The sequence below is a fragment of the Erpetoichthys calabaricus genome, chromosome 6 (assembly GCF_900747795.2).
Source record: "Erpetoichthys calabaricus chromosome 6, fErpCal1.3, whole genome shotgun sequence".
NCBI lineage: Eukaryota > Metazoa > Chordata > Cladistia > Polypteriformes > Polypteridae > Erpetoichthys > Erpetoichthys calabaricus.
Genome location: NC_041399.2, coordinates 191,552,947 through 191,576,827, shown reverse-complemented (window position 1 = coordinate 191,576,827; position 23,881 = coordinate 191,552,947). Strand labels below are relative to the sequence as shown.

Below are 23,881 nucleotides of genomic sequence, written 5' to 3'. Positions count from 1 at the left end.
ACAGACAGAAATAGTGTATTAAAAACAAAAGAAAATAAAAAGTAATTGTTTTTTTACAATGTCAGTGTATCTGCGATTTTTAAATTTTTTTCTACATTCTTTATGGATCACAATAGGAAAATATACTTGCATCTATTAGACAACTCTCATGGTTCTCAGATGTGCCCACAATGCCCCTGTGAGCTCTTGCAGGGTCCGTTATGGACGTACCTTTTTCTATTTAACTGGATTCCCCAAAAGCAGTAAGGTTGCAGATCTCTCCCGATTCTAACTGCTTCCCCCTACAAGACAACACAGCAGCACTCGGCTTCTTTAAAAAGATTCGTCTTCCCCAACAAGTGAGATATCGCGGCGCATCCCAGAACGCGCGGACCCCGCTGAACGCGCGCGCACGCACATACAGACACACACACACACACACGCGGATTGAATGTCGCCACAGCCCTCCCGGTGTGTCTGTCACCAGAGATCTACTGTGATGGACAGCACAAGGACCAGCCTTCTGCAGCCCTGGTTCAAAATATAAATACATCTGCGAAATTGCCGCCCATCACCCGAGCCGAGCGGGGATCCGCACCGCTGCTTCAATGCGGCAGATGAAGCTCGCAGATTGCCTTTCCTCTTGATTTTATTTCCATTCTGAAGAGAGAGAAGGAGAAAGACAGGGGGACCTTCTTGTTCATTGCTTCACCGGCACTTTCCTGAAGGAGCAACAACTCTACTCAAGGTCAGTGCTTGGCACCTAAGAAAGGTTGTTGTTGGTGGTGGGGGGGTTTTGCTGTCATTTGCATGACAGAAGACTCCCTGATTAGTATGTGGCACACTTGATCAGCACAACAGCGCATTCGGTAATTTAACCATTACTGTCCGTGGAGGTAAAACCCAGTTTAGGCGTGAATAAGTTTCACGAAATGTAAGTTTAAACCTTGTGATCAACAAGCTCACAGAAGTGGGCTGCAGCAGCTGCAGAATAGAGGTGGGCAAGTGCGAAACCTAAAATAGGCACCGCGCCGCATTCTGCCGCTGACTTAGCGCTTCGTCAGTGAGCTCCACTTTAGGCAACTGGATCGATAAGTGCGCCTCCCCCCTCAACCACCCCCCAGCAGAGGAGCTGCTAATGGCATATAATGACACCCCCCCATATATAAATCTCCACACATGATAAACCGTTACTTTATATATCTAATTTAAGTTATTAACTTAAAATTATCACGTTTGCTAGTATTGTGTAGCTGTTTGTGGTTTTACTGGCATAAGTTCCTTAAACGTCACATTAATATAATTAAGTAAAATTATAACAAAGCCATCAGATTCTTCTTCATCTTTTCCCACTTCTGTGTTGGGTCGATGTGCTTTTTCAACCCTCTCCATACAGATCAGTCCAACACCTCATCACCATTCAAGCCCTTTTCCTTCAGATCTTCTTTTATTTTATCCATCCACTTCAATTTTGGTCTCCATAACTTTCTCTTCTCCTGCACTTCTATTTCCATCTCTCATTTGCCCCCATACTCATCATCTCTCCTCCTCACATGTCCATTCCACTTTAAACTACTTACCTGTACTTTCTTAGATATCTTTCACACTTTTGTTGCACCTCTGTTTAACTCATTTCTCATTCTGTCCTTTTTGTGCACTCCACACATCCATCTCAACATTCTCATTTCTGCCACATCCAACTTCTTCTCCTGCACTCCCTTTACTGCCCACATCTCAGCTCCATACATCACTACTGGTCTTACCACTGTCTTAAAAACTTTACTTTTAACCTTTGCCTTAATTCTTTGATTGCACAATACTTGTGATCATCATTAAACATCATATACTCTCTCTAATTCCCATTTATCTTTAATCCTTTATTTTCCAAAGACCTTCTCCTTTCCTCCAGCATTCTCTACATTCCCCCTTTTTCTGTGCTACACAACACAATGTCATTTGTAAAAAGCATGCACCGGGGGATTGGTCTTTTACCCCATGACTCAACACATCCATAACCAGATCAGAAAGGTAAGGAATTAAAGAAGATCCCTGGAGAAGAACTACTGTAACTTGGATCTTGTCTGTTACCCCACACTGTTTTCAACCCGAGTCGTCACTCCCTCGTGCAAGTACAAATATTACTGCTTAACTCAGATGTTCAACGTGCAACGCAAAGGGCAGGGATAGTGCGATTTAAACTCTTATTTATACATAAAAATAAAATGCAGAGATAAGCAGCTAAATAGAAATTAGATTTACATCTTGATTGACTTTTTCCTTTAAAGCATAAGTTTGGTATTTTTCAAGTTGAAGTTATTTCTTCATAAACATGTTATATATGCATTTGCCACGCAAAATTATGTTCCAAAATCCAGGAGCTTCTAAATTTTGTTTAATATCTTGCTTGCACTGGTGCTTTGCAATGGAGGTAATAGGACACAAAGTACCACTAGAAAATAAAAGCCTAAAATTTATTAAAAACATCCTTTTTGAGTTTCGATAAAAGAAAATATGCCTTCTGAGTTTGCGACACGTTTATCACAACAAAAGGGATCTGGAAATAATCGCTTTATCACATATTCCTAGTTCTATGTTTCTCAAGGTAAGAATATATTTTGTACAAGTTCTCACATACTGTAAATATGGAAGTAAATCGAAACAAAACCAACCACAAGTTTACTGTGATTTTATCATTTGAGAGGAAGACTACAATTGTTGAGGTATCATGCAGAGCTGCTTTTCTTTTAAAATGGCTACATTTTAGAATATTAGTGTTTTTTGTTCAGTAATGAATACAAGTAGAAGATATTTTACAATGTGTGTGTGATCTGAAGACACAGATCAATACTCAGCAACTGTCATGGCTTGAAAAGTTCTAAGGCTTTTGTTTACCAGCTTTAACCACTCCTTGATATTTCCAATGTAAAACGCCAGTGCGGGCAAGATATATTTTAAAATTTGTAGAAAATGCTGGACTTTGGAACACAGTTTTGCATGACAAATGCATATACTGTATACCATGTTTGCGAAGAAATAACTTTGACTTAAAAAATATCAAGCTTATCCTTTTATTAAAAAGATTGTTCTATATACTGTAAACCTGCCATTGAACTATTGAAGTCTTGTACTGTCGCAAAAGTTATATATCAAGTACTTCAACCAAAATATAGCAGCAAAAGAACAAGCAGCAAAACAGTGAAACAACTGGCAGCAGAGTCGAGATATTTACCTTTTGTTGAAAGAAAAGAACAAAATGATCATTTTCGAGTAATTAAGGAAGTACAATTTCTCCAGTTCAGTCACTGAAAATTGAAGTTTATATGCCAGGAGCAATAATAGCAGACACTGGAGACAATCTGGACTGGATGTCAGTCTATCACAGAACTCAGGAACACTCAACAGGGGCACTGACACAACCAGTCTGAAAGAATAGTTTTGAAGTTTGGGAAATATTTCACATGAACATAGAAAGAGCATTCAGACTCAACAAAGATGGCACCCGCCTAGCCGTTACAGCATGGCAGTAAGAGCAGAATTACACACTGAGCTGGGGTCTAGATGTGAAGGCTTGAGTTGACACACTGGAAGCCAACCTGCTGAACTTCAGTGCAGCCTCATTAGGGCCTCTCATCTGCCCATTGCTGCCCGTGAGCAAAGTCAGGTGCAATGGCTATTGAAGGAATCAAGAGCGGATGAAACATTTTACCTGTACGTTAAATAACAAGTGATATAATAGGTTATGTTTGTGTTGCATTATATACTGTAAACCAGCCATTGAACTCTCTGGCACTCTGGTATTATCAAAGTATTTGGAAATAGTTAACTTTCCTTGGATGGTTTTAATGACCTAGTTTGATCCTTCTAAACAATTCTAATCCAATGGCGTTACTTTTACTGCTTTTACATTCACTTTAATGGTGCTTTCTCAACAGGATCTCAAGATAATTTCATTCACTTGGTACCAAACATCCAACCAAGATGGGTATTAAAGCAGCTCTCCCTAAATATGAGTTGTACTTCTACACCACTGTGTTGTCACTTGCACTTCTTTGGGCTGCAGATTGGATCTTTGATGTGTCCAGTGGTAAGTAGCTGTGAAAGATGAATTCTGGAGGTCTGTGCTGCTAAAGTCATCTGTCTATCTATCTTTTATACATTGCAATTAGGAAGTACCAGAACCATTTTTTTATTTTGTTATGTTGCAACCTTGTACTAAGATCATTTATATTCATTTTTTTCCTTCTTCAAGGAACACTCAATACCCCAGAATGAAAAAGAATAAACAGGATTTTAGGAATATTTGGAAATTTATCAAAAATAAAATATCACATTGACACAACCTTTTATTACTCATTACACCCACGAGTCTTTTTGGATATGAAATGTCAAGCTTCACACACCAGGAATTAGGGACATTCTGCCATTCTTCATTGCATATTTCCCAAGTTCTGTCAAGTTAATATCTTAGCAAATTTCTGATAACATGTTTTACATTGTCTTCAAGGGTTATGGTGTATAGATTGACAAATTTCTAGATTGCGGCAAATAAAGATCTATCTATCTATCTATCTATCTATCTATCTATCTATCTATCTATCTATCTATCTATCTATCTATCTATCTATCTATCTATCTATCTATCTATCTATCTATCTTCTAAATTCACTGTAGGAGGTTGTGATTGCACTCATTACAAAGCCCCATGTCAAGTTTCCTATTTGTGTAGAGTTGTTGAACAGTGAGTGTCAATGACATTCCTTCCAGTTAGTTAATTCCTCTGGTACTTATCGAGTACATTGGTGACGTTTGTCATTTTGTACTGGCACATTTAGAAAATAACAAGCCACAAGAGGTAAGAAGAGAGCAGGACCAAGAAATGAGAGACAAAATATTTGTGAACAACACAGGCAGGGCTCAAAATCTAGAAGCACAAAAAATACAGAATTATCAAACCTAAAAACAAAGACTAAAAATTCAAAGTCAAAAACAACGCACAAAAATCCTAACTCCAAAAGTATATTTTGATGTTAGCTAATCATGAAAGTGTGAGAGAATTAAAATTCCAAAAGCTTGACCACTGTTGAAGCTCCGGCACCACCTTAAATATTGTTGTATCGCTCATCATGACTTCTGAGTGTCACACGATAGCAAGAGGAGAATGTTGCTAGCAACAAAATGACTGTGGCCAGTTGAAAATACCAATAATGCATGCTGGCAACCAAAATAAGAAACAAATGCAAACTGGCAACCTGAAAATGTAAACAAAATGATGAAAAAAAATCATCACAATGGAAACAAAAGTACAAAATATATACAACAATGCATTCTGCACCTTCTAAAACCTCAGAATCATTACACATTTAATGGTGACATTGAATTCCGAGTATACTTACAAATTGTAGCATACCAGACACCATGCTGTTTTTCTATCTTGAATTTTGTTTGGTCCTTGAATTCTTGTTGCTGCTTATCCGTGCAAAAATTCAACTGATGTTCAATATCCAAAACAGGCCTGTCAAATGTAATCCAGGAATTCAAGAACCTCTGGCAGAAGTAATCCATCGCCGTGTTCTGCATAAGCCCCGGGGGTAACTGAAGCATGGAGGGCTCGATCTGACTTGCAGATTTTTGCGTGTAGGGAAAAGACATTCCAACTTAGACATGTCTCATAAAGTGTCTTTCTTATGCTTCAAATCAGATTGATTCATGTCCACAGCTTATAAACTATCTGTGCATTTACAGTTTTTTATAACATATGAACAGAACATCAGTCATTTGTTTCCAAGCTGCTCTTTCAATTCTCCTTTATGCAGATCTTGTAACATCAGTAAATAAACTGGGATCCCAATCCTTCCTTTGTTTAATGAGAATCCAGTTCTCTAACTTGGTGACTTTTTTTCTGCTCCTTTTCCATCTTTTCAGTTTTTAAGAAGAGCTTCTTCACTTTTGTGATTTTTTTAACCTTTTCAACTTTTGTGATTTGATTTTCTAAAAATTTGCTTTCACTCCTTTCCAGCTTTTGAGATCCAATCTTCTCACTTTATGACTTTTTCCTGATTTGCCTTCTGTTTTGCTTTTTTATATTTCGCTTGTTTGCCATCTTTTTTATCTACAGTATTTGGATTTAATTAGCTGATTTTGCATCTCTGTTTTGTTTTACCATTCTGGTTTTCAAGATTTTGTAACCTTGCAAATGTCTTCTTCTGTTTTCCTCCTGTTCGGTTTTCCACATTTAATTCTGAGTTTGAGACTTTTTTCTTTTGCCCTCCTGATGTCTTCCCAGATAGAAAAATGCAATACAGTCATCCTTCATTATCCAATTCAAATCTATTCCTGAAAATGGGACAGAAAATTAAAAATCAGATATTGATACAGTGTTTCGCATTATTATAAATTGGAAAAATAATAATACTCTTTGCGTTGCACCTTAGGAAAACCCTCAGCCATGTTCCCCAAATGCCACTAACACCCTCTTAAGCGCCTGTATAAACATCAACCCTTGATTTCTCCATGATATAAAACTGTTGCTTCATTAACTACCTAATTAGGAAACCATTAATGAGTTCCTTCAGCACATTAGCCTACTTTGGGATGCTACAGGGCATCACAATGTAACCCAAATGTCAGTTTGATTGAGTTCCTCAGGGTCATCCACTTCGAGATCTGTCATATCTGTTGAACAAACAGGGCAGAGAAGACGGTGTGACAGATTGAGGGCGCTGTCGTCCTCTTGAATCCTCTGACTTGACTCCAGACACCAGGTAAAAGTCCAAATATTATTTTTATTTGATCAATAACGTGCACAAAGCACCCTCCACTCCACAATACTCATAAATTACCAATAATCACTATAATACTCAATAATCACAATCCTCCACACTCCCAGACGCATTGCCACCCTTCCACCCAGCTCAGCTCGACGTCTGGGATTTTCCATAGTCCTTTTATAGTCCTTGACCCGGAAGTGTTTCGCTCTCTCTGTCCACGTGACCTGGAATACTTCCGGGTCAGATAAAAACTCTTCTTCTTCACCCCGGAAGCACGTCATTCTTCCTGTCGCTAGGACTACGACGTACTTCCGGGTTATAGGGCACATAATAGTCTCTGCGCCTTCCTGCAGCGTCCCCTGGAGGTTCCCATGGTATCCAGCAGGGCTGTATTGAAAAACTCCACTGTCCATGATGCCCTGCTGGAACTCTGGGCACCTCTATGTTGCAGGCAGGGCTCCACCTGGCGGCCTGGGGGTATTGGCTGAGATAAAAGGCCGGCCATGTCCCACAACGGGTAATATGTGACTCGACCTCCAAATAGCTGGATGCAAAATGGATCTGGTGAAGGAGAGGGAATGGCAAAGAGAAAGGAAAAAAGTATGTGTGGGGATCAGTCTTTCGATTAAATAATGAAAGGGAAGAGGAGATCTGCTCTTAAGAGCTTGGGAGGAATATGAGCAGAAGAGATGGTTGAGTGAGTGCTGACTTATTTTTTTTTAAGTAGGATTTTATCCCAGCACTTTTTTGACATACTTTGTCTGAGAGTCGTACACTTACCAGGGTTCATCTTACTTTTGAATGAGCCACATTTTGACTTTGTGTGAAAAACTACACGATTTCACAATTGTTTGGCACAGAAGAACATTAACAACTTACTGTTTTGTACTACATGTCAGTAGCTTGTGTGTCTTCTTCCCTTACTGGCACTCAGTTATAAACTACAAGTTGCCCAGGGTGTAATCGTGTAGGGCTATGGTGGCACAAGGCATCACGTGGGATAGAAGAGAGAAACCAGGTCTTCACCAAATGCAGAGGGACCCGGGAGTCACTTCCTTCAGCACTTCTTAGATGTTTATTCAGGGTTAACTTTATATTTATTAGATGAAAAATAATGGAGATGATCATTATCAGAACACAGAATGTCTGGGCTCTTGAAGATCAGGGGCGGGAAGCCTAAGTCCTTTACAACTTTAGATGGTCTGGGTGGAAGAGCTGTCAAAGATCAGGGGCTAAAGCCGCCACCCACACCCCCCCCATACTCAATCTCATGCTACTGGAGGGAATGCTCATCTCCCAGGGTGACACAATAAAGTTATGAAATTTATTTAAGTAAAGGAGGAAGGCAGCTCAGAAAGCAGTGGCACCAACAGCAGCACTCTTGTTAACACATGAGCACTCAAGTGGTGTGACCTTATAGCAACAAAAAACATGGTTTAGATACCGGATTTGTGGTATTAACAACCAAGAGCCATTAGAGCAAAAAATCAAATAAAAAAAAAAGTCAGGTAAAGGGGGATAATCGTATACAGCCTTCCACCACACTTTAACAATTCCTGGTAGCCTGAGACATACCAAAAATTGAATGGCACAAGCAGAATTCACAGTTAAGGTGGAGTACCCCGCTGTGCCAAAGACCTACTAAAATGATTTGTGTACATTTGGTGCCTATGGAAACTCTACATGCCTTTAATGTTAAACAGTGTGTCAGGTTTATGCTCATGTTAACCTTATCATTTAAATCAAAACAAATTCTGTTCGAAGTTGTACTAATTAATGGTATTGTTCTTCAGTAAAATCTATACGTTTTTGTGAGATGGGCTGCCATTCTTTACAGGGATTGTTCCTGCCTTGCACTGGATTCTTTTTGTGATAGGCTCCAGCTTCTCCATGACCCTGCTCTGGATAAGCAAATTTAGAAAATGGATGGATGATTTTACCAGTTATGATATCAGTGATAATGATAACAAATGTCAAAAGTTAAAAAGAAAGCAGGTAGAGCAAACATGTTTAATAGCAGAGACCAGAATCTTTAACAACAAAAACAGAAACTGCACTTGAAACACACTATGGAGGTCACCCGGCCTATCCGTCACACACAGAAAATTACACGAGAAAAATGATAATTAAGTGTCAACAAAGTCAAGAAAATCAAGACCATTGAATGTGCTGCTGTTGCATGTCTTTATAACTCTTACTTTGTCAGTCAGGTTAGTCAAATCCATTCCTACCAGACAAGGTGAAATTTGTTTGCTTTATTATTACACTTTATTTATTTTCTTATTCATTACAAACTTTCTTTCCCTTATATTATCTGCTATGTCACACAGCTTTTCTTATGCAGTTCTTTCATGCCATGGGAGCACTGTGATATATTATTCTTTATGAGTTTTCATGTTGCTCTGCTGTCTGCAATAGTGAATACAGAAAAATCTGAATGGAAGTAAAGACGGTTTAATTTGCAGTTCTAATGGTAAATAGGTTTGATTTTGTTTGATTGAAACATGAAATTTTATGTTAATGTCGTTGAATTGTTCAAGTCACACCAGTTAGTCTCCTAGATTAAGGTTATTATTGCATATTTGGTTGATGCTTTACAAGGTCAATATATACTGTATGGCAAATGTCTGCACATATTGTGAACAGCTGGACCACAAACAGGTCAGCTGGTCACACAGTAAGGCCAGGGTGGGAACTGAATCAAGAGCTCTGGGGTTAAAGTGTAGTGCCTTAATATTATAACATAGAATCTGCCTAAAGTTAACATTATTAACAAATCAGGACAATCTAAATAATAATAGACACCTGACTGAGAACAGTCATTCAACTTAAAGTGCAGGGAGGCAGGCATGTCAGAGTCACACTGAGGCCCAGTATATCCCCAAACTGTTGTTACTTCAAGCAAATTGTCTATTGTCATCATAAATATTGGGGCATACAGCAGCACAAACAGACCATAGAATTGCCTTGGAGGTATAAGCAAGTTCACCTGTTGACCCTTCTGAATTAAAATGTTACCTCTTAAATCAGGAGTTTAATCCTGACAGGGTACATTGGCTAACTCAATTTTTTAAATTATTAACTGAAGTGATTGCATATATCTTACCTAAATGACAAGTCTACCAATGAATTTACGTTGATGGAAAAAATGTACATGTTAAGGAATGCAGTTGTCTGACATATGTGGAACCTGAGGATCCTCCCTTAGAGCTTCTTAAACACAGGGCCCCAGGTAGTTGCAGGTGGGTTGCAAGTCACTGTTGGATTGAATGGGAATGGGTCACATATGCTTTGTGAAGTGATTTTTCTTATTCATTTGTTCATTTTCTATTTCATTATTCATTCAATTAACATTGCTCTGACACTTCCTCAATGATAAGTCATAATCGGCTGCAATTCTCCAAGGGAGACTCCCCCAATAACAATTGTCAAGGAATACTAAGAAGGGTAAGAATGGGTTTAGCAAAAAAGAGGTTTAAGAAACCCTGTCCTGCAGTGCCATTATCACTTAGTTTTTGAACCATCTGCATTAAGGATTAGCCAAAGCACAATTATATTATTGGATGATATTACCTCTCAGTTACTAAGATTGCTCAAGTTCATAAGTGGATAAAGACAACTGTTTATAAGCAGGGCCTTCCAAATATAGCTGATCCATTCTATTAACCCGCACACAGGACTGATTGTATATGCTGTAGTGTTGTATTACCAACTAGCATAGAGGTGGTTTAAGGCCCTCTCACATTACATGATTTTTCCAGTGATTATCAGTAACAGACTTCATTTATGAAATTTTAGTGAGTTGGAGGCAGTGGCAGCATGCTCCATTCTCCATTCATGTCGTCTGTCATAAGCAGTAACTTAGCCCAACAAGTCTGTGACTCGCCCTGGCAGAATCAGATAGGTTTGACTTTGGCTTAAGTGGTAAAAGCAGGCTTGTGTGCATAAAAGCTGACAAATCAACAAGCGCTCACCTGGAAGTACGCTGCACATAATGCAGTGATGAGGAGTAGGGAACGCAAGTGTTGTGGACTCCACAAACAGAGGAGAGGCTCGTCTGCCTGGTATTGTGTGTTTTACGTACCATGATACAATGGAAAGAAGCAGAAAAAAAGGTCAGAGATTGCTGCTGAACTCGCCGTACCTGTAATCCTTTCACATAGCTAGCAGCTCCTTACATTACTCATAATGCTTTGGAAATGTAAAACTGCACTGGAAAGTCATCATGCAGTCACATTATCTGACTTCCCCAGCAATTTCTAGTGTAATCGGACATATTCGGGCGAAGTGTTCTGCATCTGCAGTCATCAAGTTTCACATTCTCTCCAACTAGGATATGTGAAATAGGACATCGACTTATTTCTCCTACCAGAGAAACACTCACTTTCACTGGCTCCGCACAAACATCGAATAGATTAGGCAGGTTCAGAAAATGCCTGTTGCTTTATTTTAGGTGGCCTTATTGATTCCTCATAGAAGCCTGGTACATTGTGTCATAGTATCCAAGAGACAAACAGCAAGTGACAAAAAGATGAATCAGGTCCATGGCTGATCTGGCAAGTATTTTAAAACATGCATTCCAGCCAAGGCCCAGCTTTGTAGTGTCCCTTTAAAAAATTGGAAACATTCGCATAGAGTGCCAACCAGGATCTGTTTACTACTGTATATTAATAAACTTGGATGAAGAAGGAAAAAGTGTTGCTACATTTCAGTTGAAGAACATAATGGCGGCTAAAGGAACAAAAGCATAAAGAATTTCAAAATGGAAAGATACGGAAAGAAGCTTTCACCTACATTTGTCACAAAAAATAACCTTCATAACACAAAGATGTGCTGCTTTGCATTCTTAATATAAGGCTTCAGTTCTTCACAGCCATAAACTGGCGTAAACGGATTTGCTAATATAGGGAAGGATGATTTTTCAGATGTAAAGGTAACAAGCTAGGAAAAGTAGCCTATTATCTCTTCCATTTTGACAGAAAAAAATAAGACATTTAGAGGTGATATTTTGACTTAAATTCATTGCTATCTATCATCACTGTCGTTTTCACAATCATGATGAAATCAACAGATCGAAAAATTCCACTCCTTGCAAAATGATTTTTCAATAATATCTTTTTTGCATTTTCACAACTGTTCTAAGATATACCATTTTCATTAATATATTTCTTTAGATTCTTTAGTATTTTTTTTGAAGAAAACATCTGTTGTAAAACAGGTTACAGTTTGACATAGGAATATCAAACTTTCAGAACCAAACTTCGATATTTTATAGTTGCAGTTTAATGTCTATGTATAATGTATATACAACAATAAGTTTGCAAAGAAGGCAATCAACATGCAGACCACTGTATCTCCCTCCATATGTGCACAGTATGCTTGCATTTAAGAGCTACGAAAGCGGGCATGAAGTGTACTTAACCTACGGGTAACTGTATGGTGGGCCTTTTACATTTTCGAGCCTGCAGTTGCGGCACAGTTTGCACATGAACATTTCTGTCTAGGTATATGCAATGTATGCAGATTGTTTCGAATTTAATACAAAATTTCATAGTTGCAAAGTTGCAGTACATCATTGTGTCTGTACATACAAGTGTGGATTCACATATGTAGAAAATATAAATAGTCAGCGGCGTTACAATCCTTAATGCACTCATAGCCAGTGAAGGTGAATGGCTACGTCATATGCATCTTAGGTTGCGTGGATGGATATACATTCATAAATGATCAAATTTTAGGTGGGGTTAAATTCTGTTTTGTTGCTTTCCTTTTTCATTTTCTTATATTTTATTCCTTTTCATTTTTGTTTGACTAGCTTTGATTAAGTCATTAGTTGTATAAATTCGACTTGAATGTATGCAATGTTATTTTCTTAAAATGCTAGTGTGGACAGGGATCATTTTCATTTACGTTTTTTTTTTATTTGAATAGCACTCATCTGGTAAAAACCACAAAATCCTAATTACAAAAACATAGTAGAATAAGGAATTTATTAACTGAGGTAAAACTGAGTGTTTAGACTCATGTAACAAGCCCAATCACAACATATGATCCTGAGGTGGCCTGATTACACCAAATCAGTTGATTAAATGAACAAATTACAGACCCTCCTAGTCAGTAGAAAATATACCGTAACTCTGACATCCTGTCTCTGTTACTTGCAGTTTTACAGAAGTTTTACTACAGGACTTCCAATATTTCAAACCTCTCGTCATGCACCTTTAAATGAATAATCATCCACTTAGCAGGCCATAACTTAAAATGACAGTGTTAAGCCACATGATGTGCAGTATTCCATACGGCTAAAGGGTCATGAAGTTTTCAAAAGGCCTCACTGGCCAGCATCTGTCTTTGCAAGCACAAAAGGGGATTAAGCTTCAAAAATAACTTAAATAATCCAAAAATATAACAAAAGACCCAAAAGACTGGGGACAGTCATAAACACTCAACTCATATAAAAATGAGCAAGCAAAGAGATATTAATGAAAGATGTATTCACAAGAATAATAAAACACAGAGTCAAAGCCTAGCAGAGCAAAAAGAGGGACACAGAGCTGCCAAAAAAGCAATCCAAAGCAAACAAGTCCTGAGATGATATCCAAGATTGGAATCCTTAATACAGTGTAATAAGTACTCAGTAAACAACCCTTTGAGACCATTCAAAAAATGAATGATATCCAACTCCTGAGCCTTCTTAGCTTAATTAAATAGCCAGAGGGAAGGCTCAGAAATCATTATGACAGGTTAGCCCTGCCCCCTGGGGCTCCACCCACAAGGAACAGGGAACATTGATAAACATAAAGACACAGTATACAGTCATCCCTCACCTATCGCGGGGGTTACGTTCCAGAGCCCACCACAATAGGTGAAAATCCTTGAAGTAGCGACCTTATATTTATTTTATTATTTATACACATTTTAAGGCTTTATAAACCCTCCCACACTCTTATAAACTTTACGGCATTATTACATCCACTTACAAATCGTTTTGCGCCCTGTTTAAAGGACACTGCGACCGTAGATCTTATATTCTTTTCCTCCTTTTTAAATAAAACATAACCAAACCTTTTAGCTTTTCGGCAATCGTTAGCATCTTCCGTTGGCGCTTGGGCACAGCCCCTGAAGCAGTAGCAGGAGCAGATCGTTTTGGAGCCATAACGAAGGGCTTAACTATGCAAAAAGATAAACACAAAAGAACACAAAAGTTAACTCTTTACACAGCGAAACACGTTGATGGCGAATGAGCGAAACGAGACTTCCTGGTTAACGCAGCAGAATCGAATTCGGCACACCGTTGGAATCGCAACAACTTAACTGCATGCTCTGATTGGGTAGCTTCTCAGCCATCCGCCAATAGCGTCCCTTGTATGAAATCAACTGAGCAAACCAACTGAGGAATCATGTACCAGAAGTAAAAAGACCCATTGTCCGCAGAAACCCACGAAGCAGCGAAAAATATGCGTTATATACTTAGATATGCTAATATATAAAATCCGTGATAGAGTGAAGCCGTGAAAGTCACAGCGCGATATAGCGAGGGATTACTGTATAATTAACCGATAATAAAAAATAATTGATTAAAGTAACATGCAAATAATAAAAATAATATTATGAAGACAACAAAACCCACAGGTATAAGGTACACATAAATTCACACTGACACATAACACCTGAATAAGTAACTCATAGCAGGTAAAAAAAACACCACAGTGCTGAAATCAAAAAAGATGAATAAAAATGAAAACAAATATAAAAGTTACAAAACAAATGTGCTCAACAAATACTAATAGAAATTAAAGTGTGGAATGCACCAATCCAGACAAAAATAGTGCTTTAAAATTACTACAAATTAAGGAAAAATAAAAAGTCTGGTAATTCCAAAAAGCCAGAAGAGCTGAGAATCTTACCATTTTTCCAGGTTTTTCATAATGGCACAAAACAGCTGCTGAGACTCCGTGATATCATTGGGTAAACATACAGTAGAACCACAGCTATAAACTTCTAGTCAAGTTGTGGTGGCCATTTTGGAAGAATGTTAAGATTTCCAGCCCAAAAATAAATAACACGTGTTTACAAAAATGGTTTCAGCCAACTGTAGGAAACCCATTGATGAGATGTGGGCATTTTATAAGAATGCTAACTTGGCAATTTTTGCTATAGATGTACTATGATTTATGGAGCCACGAAGACAGATCCAGGTCACTTTGGAATGCCTGATTTTCCCACAGGATGAGTCTGAATCGATTGCCTGAATGAGATAACTCTGGTGGATCCTGTTTAACTTGTTACTATCAGTTTTTCCATATTGTTTAGTTTACTATTGGATCTACACCTGCTCTTATTACATAAAGTTTATTGTAACCAATAGGGGCTATTCATCAAATCAATGGATACGTCTCAAGATTAATTGTTTAAGTCCATTCACGCTGTCGCTATTTATGCTTTAGAGAAAAAATAGTGGCCTACAAGGTATAGTATTGTCTCTTCGGGGTTCCTACAACAGCTTTCTCAGGCAGAGTTCATCCTATGTTAAAGTAGATGAGTGATCCGTCTTTGTTTCAAGAGGACATGTCTTCTCTCAGCTTACTGGACTACCTGGCTCTTCCCTTCCTGTGCGTATTCAAGGTTGTGAATTTTAGTTCTGAAAAGAGAACAGAAATGACTATACAACCAGAGATTTAACCCCCATTTTAGCAATTCTCCCTGGGCTTCCAGTGCATTCAGTATGACATGTGGACTCACCCTTTAAAATAATGTTTACTTTATGCAATAGACCAACATAATGTAGATGGTCCATTTAGTTGTAACTGTTGGAGAACTGTTGTTACAAAACAGCCATAAGCCCCACATTAAATTTATATTCTGGGCTAAAACTGCAGTTATTCTTTATATAATTATGTTACTAAATTTATTTGCCTTCTAAATGCTTGTTTTTTTTTCTGTTTTCTCTGTAGAACACATGAACAGGAAAACTTTTAAGGACAGTGTTCAACAAGGATGGCATTATTTTGGTCGGAAAATGGTAAGATCCAGCTTCATAGCTGTATTGAAAGTGTGACTATTTCAGGAAAAATAACAGCATAACTTTTAATTTTAAAGACACCTAAATAAATGGAGAATAAAAAGCATTTTAAAGAAAAGCCTCTTTCAGTCTCCTCTGAAACATTTTGAATCCCTTCTGTTTATTGTCCACCTATCCACTACCAAAAAAATGTCCTTTCTCATTTTCCACCTGTCTCGCTTACTTCATCCAGGCAGTAAGTCTTCACCTCTAGCTTTTCTTTACCGTCCAGATTTGCCTTTACACTTCACTGCCTTTAGACAAGCATTAAATCCCCATGTAGAATCAATTCCAACCTGAGCAGTGGCAGGACTGGGCGATGCCTTCAGTAATCCTAGAGCACCCCTCAGTGTTCAGTAGTCCATAACGAATCTCAGGAAATTTCTGTCTGTGTTTATAGGCCAACACAACTGCCACCCTAATGGTGTGGGTTTTTGAAACTAGTCTTATGTTAGTCTTCAGATTTTAATTGGTAATTAGGCCCCTGTGGGGTACAGCCTGGACACAGACAGGTAGACATGATGTTTTTCACCACACATGTTTATTTACACTATTTACAATAATAATAAAGTGCAGAAACCCAGTGCCGCAGTACCAACCACCCCTTAAGTCCTGGCCTTTCCACACTGCCTTTCACTGTCTCTGGTCCGCCTCCAATCCTCTCCTCCGAGCTCTGTCCTCTTCCACTCCAGCCCCCGAATGGAGGGAGGCAGCCCCTTTTATGTACACCCAGATGGGTTCCAGGTGCTTCCTGACACTCCTCCGCCGACACTTCCCTGTGTGGCGAATGTGCCGGCTGCGCACCCGGAAGGACTCGGGGTGTCCCCGATCCTCTTCCCCCCAGCACTTCCGGGTGTGGCGGAAGTGCTGAGGTCCTGGGCTCCCAAGGCATCAGGGCTCCCCCTGGTGGTGACCACGGGCCCCTACAGGGTTGGGCTTCCAAGCCCTGCACCCGTGGTCCCCAACACAACCAGGGCGGTCGCCCCCTCGTAGTCTGGAGGAGGCACAAGCCCTTCTCCGGTCCTCCTGGGCGTCCCAGCTGGGTACCACCCCCAGCCGCGTGCCACAGCCCCCTTCTCCTTTATTGGAACAATATTCTTCCAGCAATTGGACACAAGGTATTCTGACCTCCAGTTAACCCTTTGACTTTTCTATTAAGAAGAAGAAATGCATGTCAAGAGTCACAAATCCATGCTAACTATCACATAAAACTCCTACCCTTTCACTGCTTTGTATTTCAGGAAGTACAGTGGATACAGAAAGTATTTGGACCCCCTCACCTTCAGCATACTTTATTGTGTTGTAAATTTAATTTATAAATTTGCCATATTTTCTCAATAATCTACAATCAATAGCTCATAATGGCAGAATGAAAATGTTTTCAGAAAAACTTTCAAATTCCTTAAAAATCAAAAACTGAAATCTCTCATTCATAGAAATGTAATATTCAGACCTTTAATGCAGAGCCCATTTGCCCACAATTACAGTCTTGTTGTGCAAGTCTTACTTACTTACTTTGGGAAGATCCTCTCAAGCTCTGTTAGATTAGATGTGAAGAAAATTTAAACTGCCATGCATTGAAAAAAATGTCAGATTAAAATCAAAAAAATATGTACATCGGTTGCGCATAATAAAATTGTTTCATCAAAAATAATTTAATTATGCTTAATGCACTAGATTAATATATCCTGAAACAACATGATATTTTTATATAAAATGAATTAAATGGTTTCACTCCCTGTTAAATTAATTATATTATGTTAAATGAACATGTCAATAAAGCATAATATTGTAACAACTGTTTTATAAACATTTTAAAAAATCCACTTCACTGAAGTTACTTAGCTATAACCTTTTTAGGTTGTCAATTATACTTGTTCCAGTATTATTTTATAGTTCATGTTCAAAGTTATTAATAAGAAATAAACAGGTTTGCTTACACCAAAACTAGTTTTATTTGGTAAAAAACAATACAAACCAACAAAAATACAAAATATTACTATTCAAAAGCTCATATGTGCAACAGTTGTACAAGAACACTGCTTCTTTGGCTGACCAATGTATAACTAAATATGAACTCAAAATGCACCTTGCATAGAGTGTTATATTATAAAATACATTTATTTATATTAACTGTATATATTATAGAATAAATGTTTTGTTTTTTTTAAGTATGTAAACCCGCCTGTACTAAGCGAGTAAATCTAGACAAGTTAATAGTATATTTACTGACTGTGATGGTAGTTAGTGAGCATAGTTTGATAAAACATAAAGAGAATACAAGAAAAATGCAAAATGGTGTAACATTAGTCTGTGTGATGAAGTGTTTCAAATGAATATCTGAATATTTCTTGTGTGTGTGTTTTTTCCTTCTTTTTTTAACTGTTATTTCACTAACCTTTTGGTCTTAACCAGCGACATTAATACTAACCCATAACCTGTTGCTACTTTGAAAGTCACATGACTTTACCGCCAAGTTATCCAACCTCCACTGGCGATGAATCTGCTTGGTGCATATTAATTTCTGGTGAGGACTAAATATAACTATTTTGACTTCTACCTAAATGACTGAAATTAGTATATTGTACATCCCACAAGATTCAATAAATTTAACATGATTAAATTATGTTAAAAAGTGGAACATAAGCAATACATGTAATATAAATACATTTTTGTAGATATAACAACCTGCCATTTCCCTTTTTTCAGTGTGATCATGTCTCTCCACAGATGTTCTATGGCAGAGGCACCCAAGCTTTTTTGGTATATGACCCCATTTTGAAATCTGATTTTTATACAACCTCAGCTGTTTGAAATATTGGCATTCACTTCCTATTCAATACATTGTTTAATGTTTTTTTATATTTTTAAATATTTTCTCAAAACCCTATTAGCCTATCAGGTGACTCAACTTGGGGTCATGGCTCCAAGGTTGGGAAAGGCTGATCTATGGGGTTTAGGTCTGGACTTTGGCTGGGCTACTCAGGGATACTCAGAGATTTGTTCTGAAGTCATCCCAGTGTTGTCTTGGTTGTCCCATTTCTGAAGCTCTGTTAGAGTAACCATTGGGTTCCTGATCAAGACCTTTTTTGCCCAATTACTCAGTTTGGCCTCAGACTGCCAAGTCTAGAAACAGATCTGGTCGTTCAAAACGTCTTCCATTACACACTGCTCCTGGGAACATTCACACCTTCACAAATGCTTCTATGCCTTTACCCTGATCTATGCCTCACCACGATTTTATCTTGGAGGTCTGCAGAGAGTTCCTAGGACTTCAGGACTTGGATTTGTCCTGACATGCAGTGTGAATTGTGAGACCTTACATACACAAGTGTGTACCTTTCTAAACAAACTCCAATCAATGCAGTTTGCTGCAGGTAGAGTGGAATCAAGTTGTAGACACATTTCAAAGAGAATAAAGCAAACAGGATGACCTGAGCACAATTTGGAATCCCTCAGAAAAGGGCCTAAATACTTCTATGAACGCGAGATTTCAGTTTTCAATTTTTAATAAATTTGCAAACCTCTCTGATGACATGTTTCCACTTTGTCCTTATGGTTTATTGATTGTAGATTGATGGACAAAAGTGGTAAACTTATCCATTTTAAGTTGAATCTACAACATAATAAAGTATGCAGAAAGTGAAGAAGTACGGATACTTTCCAAATCCACTGTATATAGACTTGTTGTTCAACAAATAATCCTAATATACTAATAGAAAAATAATGCAACTTACCCATCTTAAGTTTGCCAGTGAACATCTGGGGCTGTACATGTGCCTTCTTGAGCAGGGGGACCTTGAGGGCTCTGCGAGATTTCAATCCATTACGTAGTAGTGTTTTATCAATGGTGTTCTTGGTGACTGTGATTCCAACTGCCTTCAGATCAATAACAAGCTCCTCCCGTGTAGTTCTGGACTGATCCCGTCACCTTTCTCATGATCATCTTCACCCCATGAGGCAAGATCTTACATAGAGCTCCAGACCGAAGGTGATTGATGGCCATTTTATATTTATTCCATTTCCGAACAATCACACCAACAGTCATCACCATTTCAGCATGCTTCCTGCTGATGGTCTTGTAGCCCACTCCAGCCTTGTGTAGGTCTACAGTCTTGTCCCTGATGTCCTTTGTTTTGCCCATGGTGGTGGATAGGTTGGGATGGAAGAAATTGATTCTGTGGACAGGTGTGCTTTATACACATAACGATCTGAGATCAGGAATATCTGTAATGGATTGACTAATAGATTAATTGTAATCTGTGTGCCACATGGGCACACAACCAATCTGTGGGAGCCAGAATTCTGGCTGGGTTGTAGGGAATCAAATACTTATTTCTCTCAATGACATGCAAATCAATTTATAAGTTTTATGTAATGTGTTTTTTTTATGGATTTATGGTTGATATTCTGTCTCGCTCCATTAAAATGTTACTACCATAAAAATTTGAGACTGTTCATTTCTTTGTAAGTGAGCGAACTTACAAATTCAGCAGGGGATCAAATACTTATTTCCCCCACTGTATAGACACAAGGCAATAAACAAACAACACAAAACATAAATCTAAGATGTCTTTCTTTCTTTCTTTCTTTCTTTCTTTCTTTCTTTCTTTCAAAAAGACATTACCAAAATTAATAAAATGGTGAACAGGCCTCAAAATAAGCAAAAGCCTGACCAGGACTTCATTGGTTTCCCTTAGAAACTGGCTTCACTCAGGCAGCCTGGCCCCAAAACTCAAATGGCAGGCTGCAAAATCTGTACAGGTCCAGAATGGGACTCAGGCCTTTAAATTTCAAAACTACTGAAAATACACAAAAATGTCCTTAAAGGGAGAGGATTACTATAAACGTTTGGCTTTTTGGGACAGATTCAAATCAGTGTTCTTAAATATTAAAGAATGTATTAAACAAAGATATCACTATCATGGCAAAGAACAGGTCAAAGGCAAAAAAGGTCTGCCTAAAACGACAACCCAAGGTTAGCTAGACCAGTCCATAATCTAAAGGTCAGTATCCATAAAGACAGAAGCAAAATCCAAGAAACCAGAAAAATCCAAAACAATAATCAACCACTGTGGGACCTGCGTCATCAATCTGAATACAAAGGCTGAGAGTGGTCCCAAAGCAGTGATATCATGGTGGCCCCACTTCATGAGCTTCCACCCACAAAACACAAGCAAAAGTAGCCATGAGAGAAACATCTACGAGGGATGTTTAAAAAGTTTCTGCATTTTCTTTTACTTTATTTCAAAAACAAACTACATCATTTTTCTACATTGTCACCATCATTTGCAATGCAATTTTCCTAGCGTCGTACCAACTTTTTAATATCCAATTACTACTCCTCCCATCCTCACCGTTCCCAACGAAAATATAAAAATGCAGAAACTTTTTCAACTTCCTTCGTACAATATATAACTACTAAATAATACTTAAACAGAACAGTTTTAACAACAATTACATAGTAGTAAACACACATGGGAAAAGGAAAAAGTGAAAAACATTAGAAAGTACAAAAAGGAGAATATACTTCAGCCAGGGAACATATGCTGGCAGAAACATAACAATCAACATTTTAATTCTTGTCAAATGAATTGTCCAAATAAACATTATTCATTCAGGTTTGGCTTTTCTTTTTGGCATAAACATCAGAAATCCATGGATCCATCATACCTTATATTAATGCTACCAGCTCATGGCATTACTGTAATGGTTAAGAGGAATTATATTTTGGTGCACATCAGGCTTCATAGTACCAACTGAGTATCATTATCCCCACAGACTACCTTTTTAAAATGGATGCTACCAGCAGGACAAAACACACATCATCTCAAGCTGGTTCCACAAACATGATATTGACTTCAGTTTACCCCAATGGCTTACATCGACCCCATATTTCAATTTAATAGAGCTCCTTTGGGATAAAGTAGAACAAGAAGTTTATGGCATGCAGAGAAATCTGAAGGAGCTGTGTGATGCTTTTGAGTCAGCATGGAAATAAAGTACTAAAGAATATTTCCAGTGCCTTGTCGAATCCAAAATTCAGGCTGTTCTGGGGGATACTGGGGCTGTTTCCCACCCATTACTGCATAGAAGGACCTAATAATGTAAACACTCAGCTTACGTTAGATAGGCTGAATTTATTCTTTAAGTTCTTCAGTTTTCTTTGTCTATAATTCACTGAAAGATGATTTTTGCTGATCCTTCTTATGTCTGTAAGTGAAAGTGTTATTTATGGCTTTCATTCTAGGTCTCATTCCTGCCTGTGTTTCCTAGAGTACACCAAAAAAATTAATAAATCAGAGAGTGTGTTAAACTAGTATAAATTATTTTCTTGTAAGTTAAGACTCAAGGTGGTGGGCTTTGCCCCAGTTCTCCATTTTTAATTACTAGCCAAAAAATAAATTATGTTGCTTAATTTGCAAATTTTAATTAACAAAGGTATTGTTTTGCCAAGAGTAAGAGTAGTGCTAAAAGGTATTTTACTTAGTTTAGGCATTTCTGCCGAGTTAATTGAAAATTGTATTTAGGTCAACGCTAAATTTTACATTAATATTAGAAAATATTTTTCACAAGCTGAACAGCAGATTAATTGAATAAGACAGCAGCAGTTTGGTAAACAGCATTATTCTGGGGACCTTCAAAACTGGACTTCAAAGATAACTGAATAGCAATTAGTGAGTCATGTTGTCATAAAATGTTTTTTATGTTCTAATATTTCTTCATCCACTTTCTACATTGGTTGTCATTATGAGGACTTAATTGTGCAGTATACACAGTAACTTGCATGTAAAGTGCTGCAGGTTATTGGGAGTTTGTTGAGGGTCACGCCAAATGTAAATGGTGGCGTTTGACACTATATTCTTTTCTTTTTATGGAAAATCATTTAAATATTTGAACACAGAATGCATAATTTTCATCATCTGTTATAAGCTCTAGTTCAGCTAAAATCTCAGGATGTCTCACTGATACTGCAACCTGGATAAGGAACAGCATCTTTAGCTCAACTTGGGAAAGACGGACATACTTGTTATGCCGGCTTGTCAGTGTATTCAGCACATCCATCTCTGTTCAGCTCGGCTCATTATCGCTAACGATCTCTAAGTCTGTTTGCAACCTTGGGGTGGTGATCAATGATCAGGTGTTCTTCACTGGCTATATAGCAACAGCCTCTTGAAATTGCAGATTCACTCTATACAACATCAAGATCAGACCATATCTGATGGAGTATGTAGCATAACTCCTAGTCCAGGGTTTGGTCCTGTCACATCTGGACCACTGCAACTTTCTACTAAGCCATTTGACTGGTGTTCAACCAGCTGAAATGGGCACATGTCCCTCCTCTTTTCAGATCACTACACCAGTTCCTTGTAGCAGCATTTACTAAGTTTTAATTCTTGATGCTTCACTACAAAGTATCCCACAGGTCAACCCCTATATACAGTATGGACTAGTTTTTAATTAATTAATTTTTTATTTTTAAAATACCTTTTAAATAATAATTTAAACCTCTTTTTTAATCCCTATTTAAAATTAGTTTTGAAGGTCTTTTAAGGTTTAAGAATGGGTGAATTATTAGGTCTATTTTAAGGGGTGGGTATATTACGATATATTATAGCCTGCTTTTAGACTTATTTATTTACCTTTTTTAGACCTCTTTTGTACACCTATTTATATTTTTAGTATAAGGATACTCTTTAGGGGGGGTAATATTTATTTATAATGGGGGATGGTTGGAATAGTTGTGACATTTTTCTAATTAATAATTATTTTACAGGAGAGAGTGTGCCAATGCCTTTGTCCTGTGGGACAATCATCCTCCACTAACCCTATTTACAGCATATGGAGACATTTGTGAGGTCCTATGCTCCTTCTCGACCACTCAGGTCTGCTGATTAATGAATGCTATCTGTTGATGACACCTCCAGGTGGTATCAAATCTCAATCCAGACTCATTTTAAGTGTAGCTACTAGCTGGTGGAATGAGCTGCCCACCTCCATTCGAACTGCGGAGTCCCTCACTGTGTATAAGAAGTCTTTGAAGACTCTCTTGCTTGAATTGCTGTCTAACTGC

General features: G+C 38.0%; 1 protein-coding gene across 1 annotated transcript in view; it reads left to right on the top strand.

Annotated features, from left to right (window-relative positions):
* Positions 1-430: 430 nt before the first annotated feature.
* The window catches only part of hhatlb (hedgehog acyltransferase like, b), a 42,449-nt gene continuing 18,998 nt past the window's right edge, over positions 431-23,881 (top strand). The window contains exons 1-3 of the mRNA XM_028804198.2: positions 431-727; positions 3,912-4,063; positions 15,701-15,768. Coding sequence (XP_028660031.2) covers positions 3,958-4,063; positions 15,701-15,768 — 174 coding nt within the window. The 5' untranslated portion in view covers positions 431-727; positions 3,912-3,957. The remainder of the gene's footprint in view (positions 728-3,911; positions 4,064-15,700; positions 15,769-23,881) is intronic.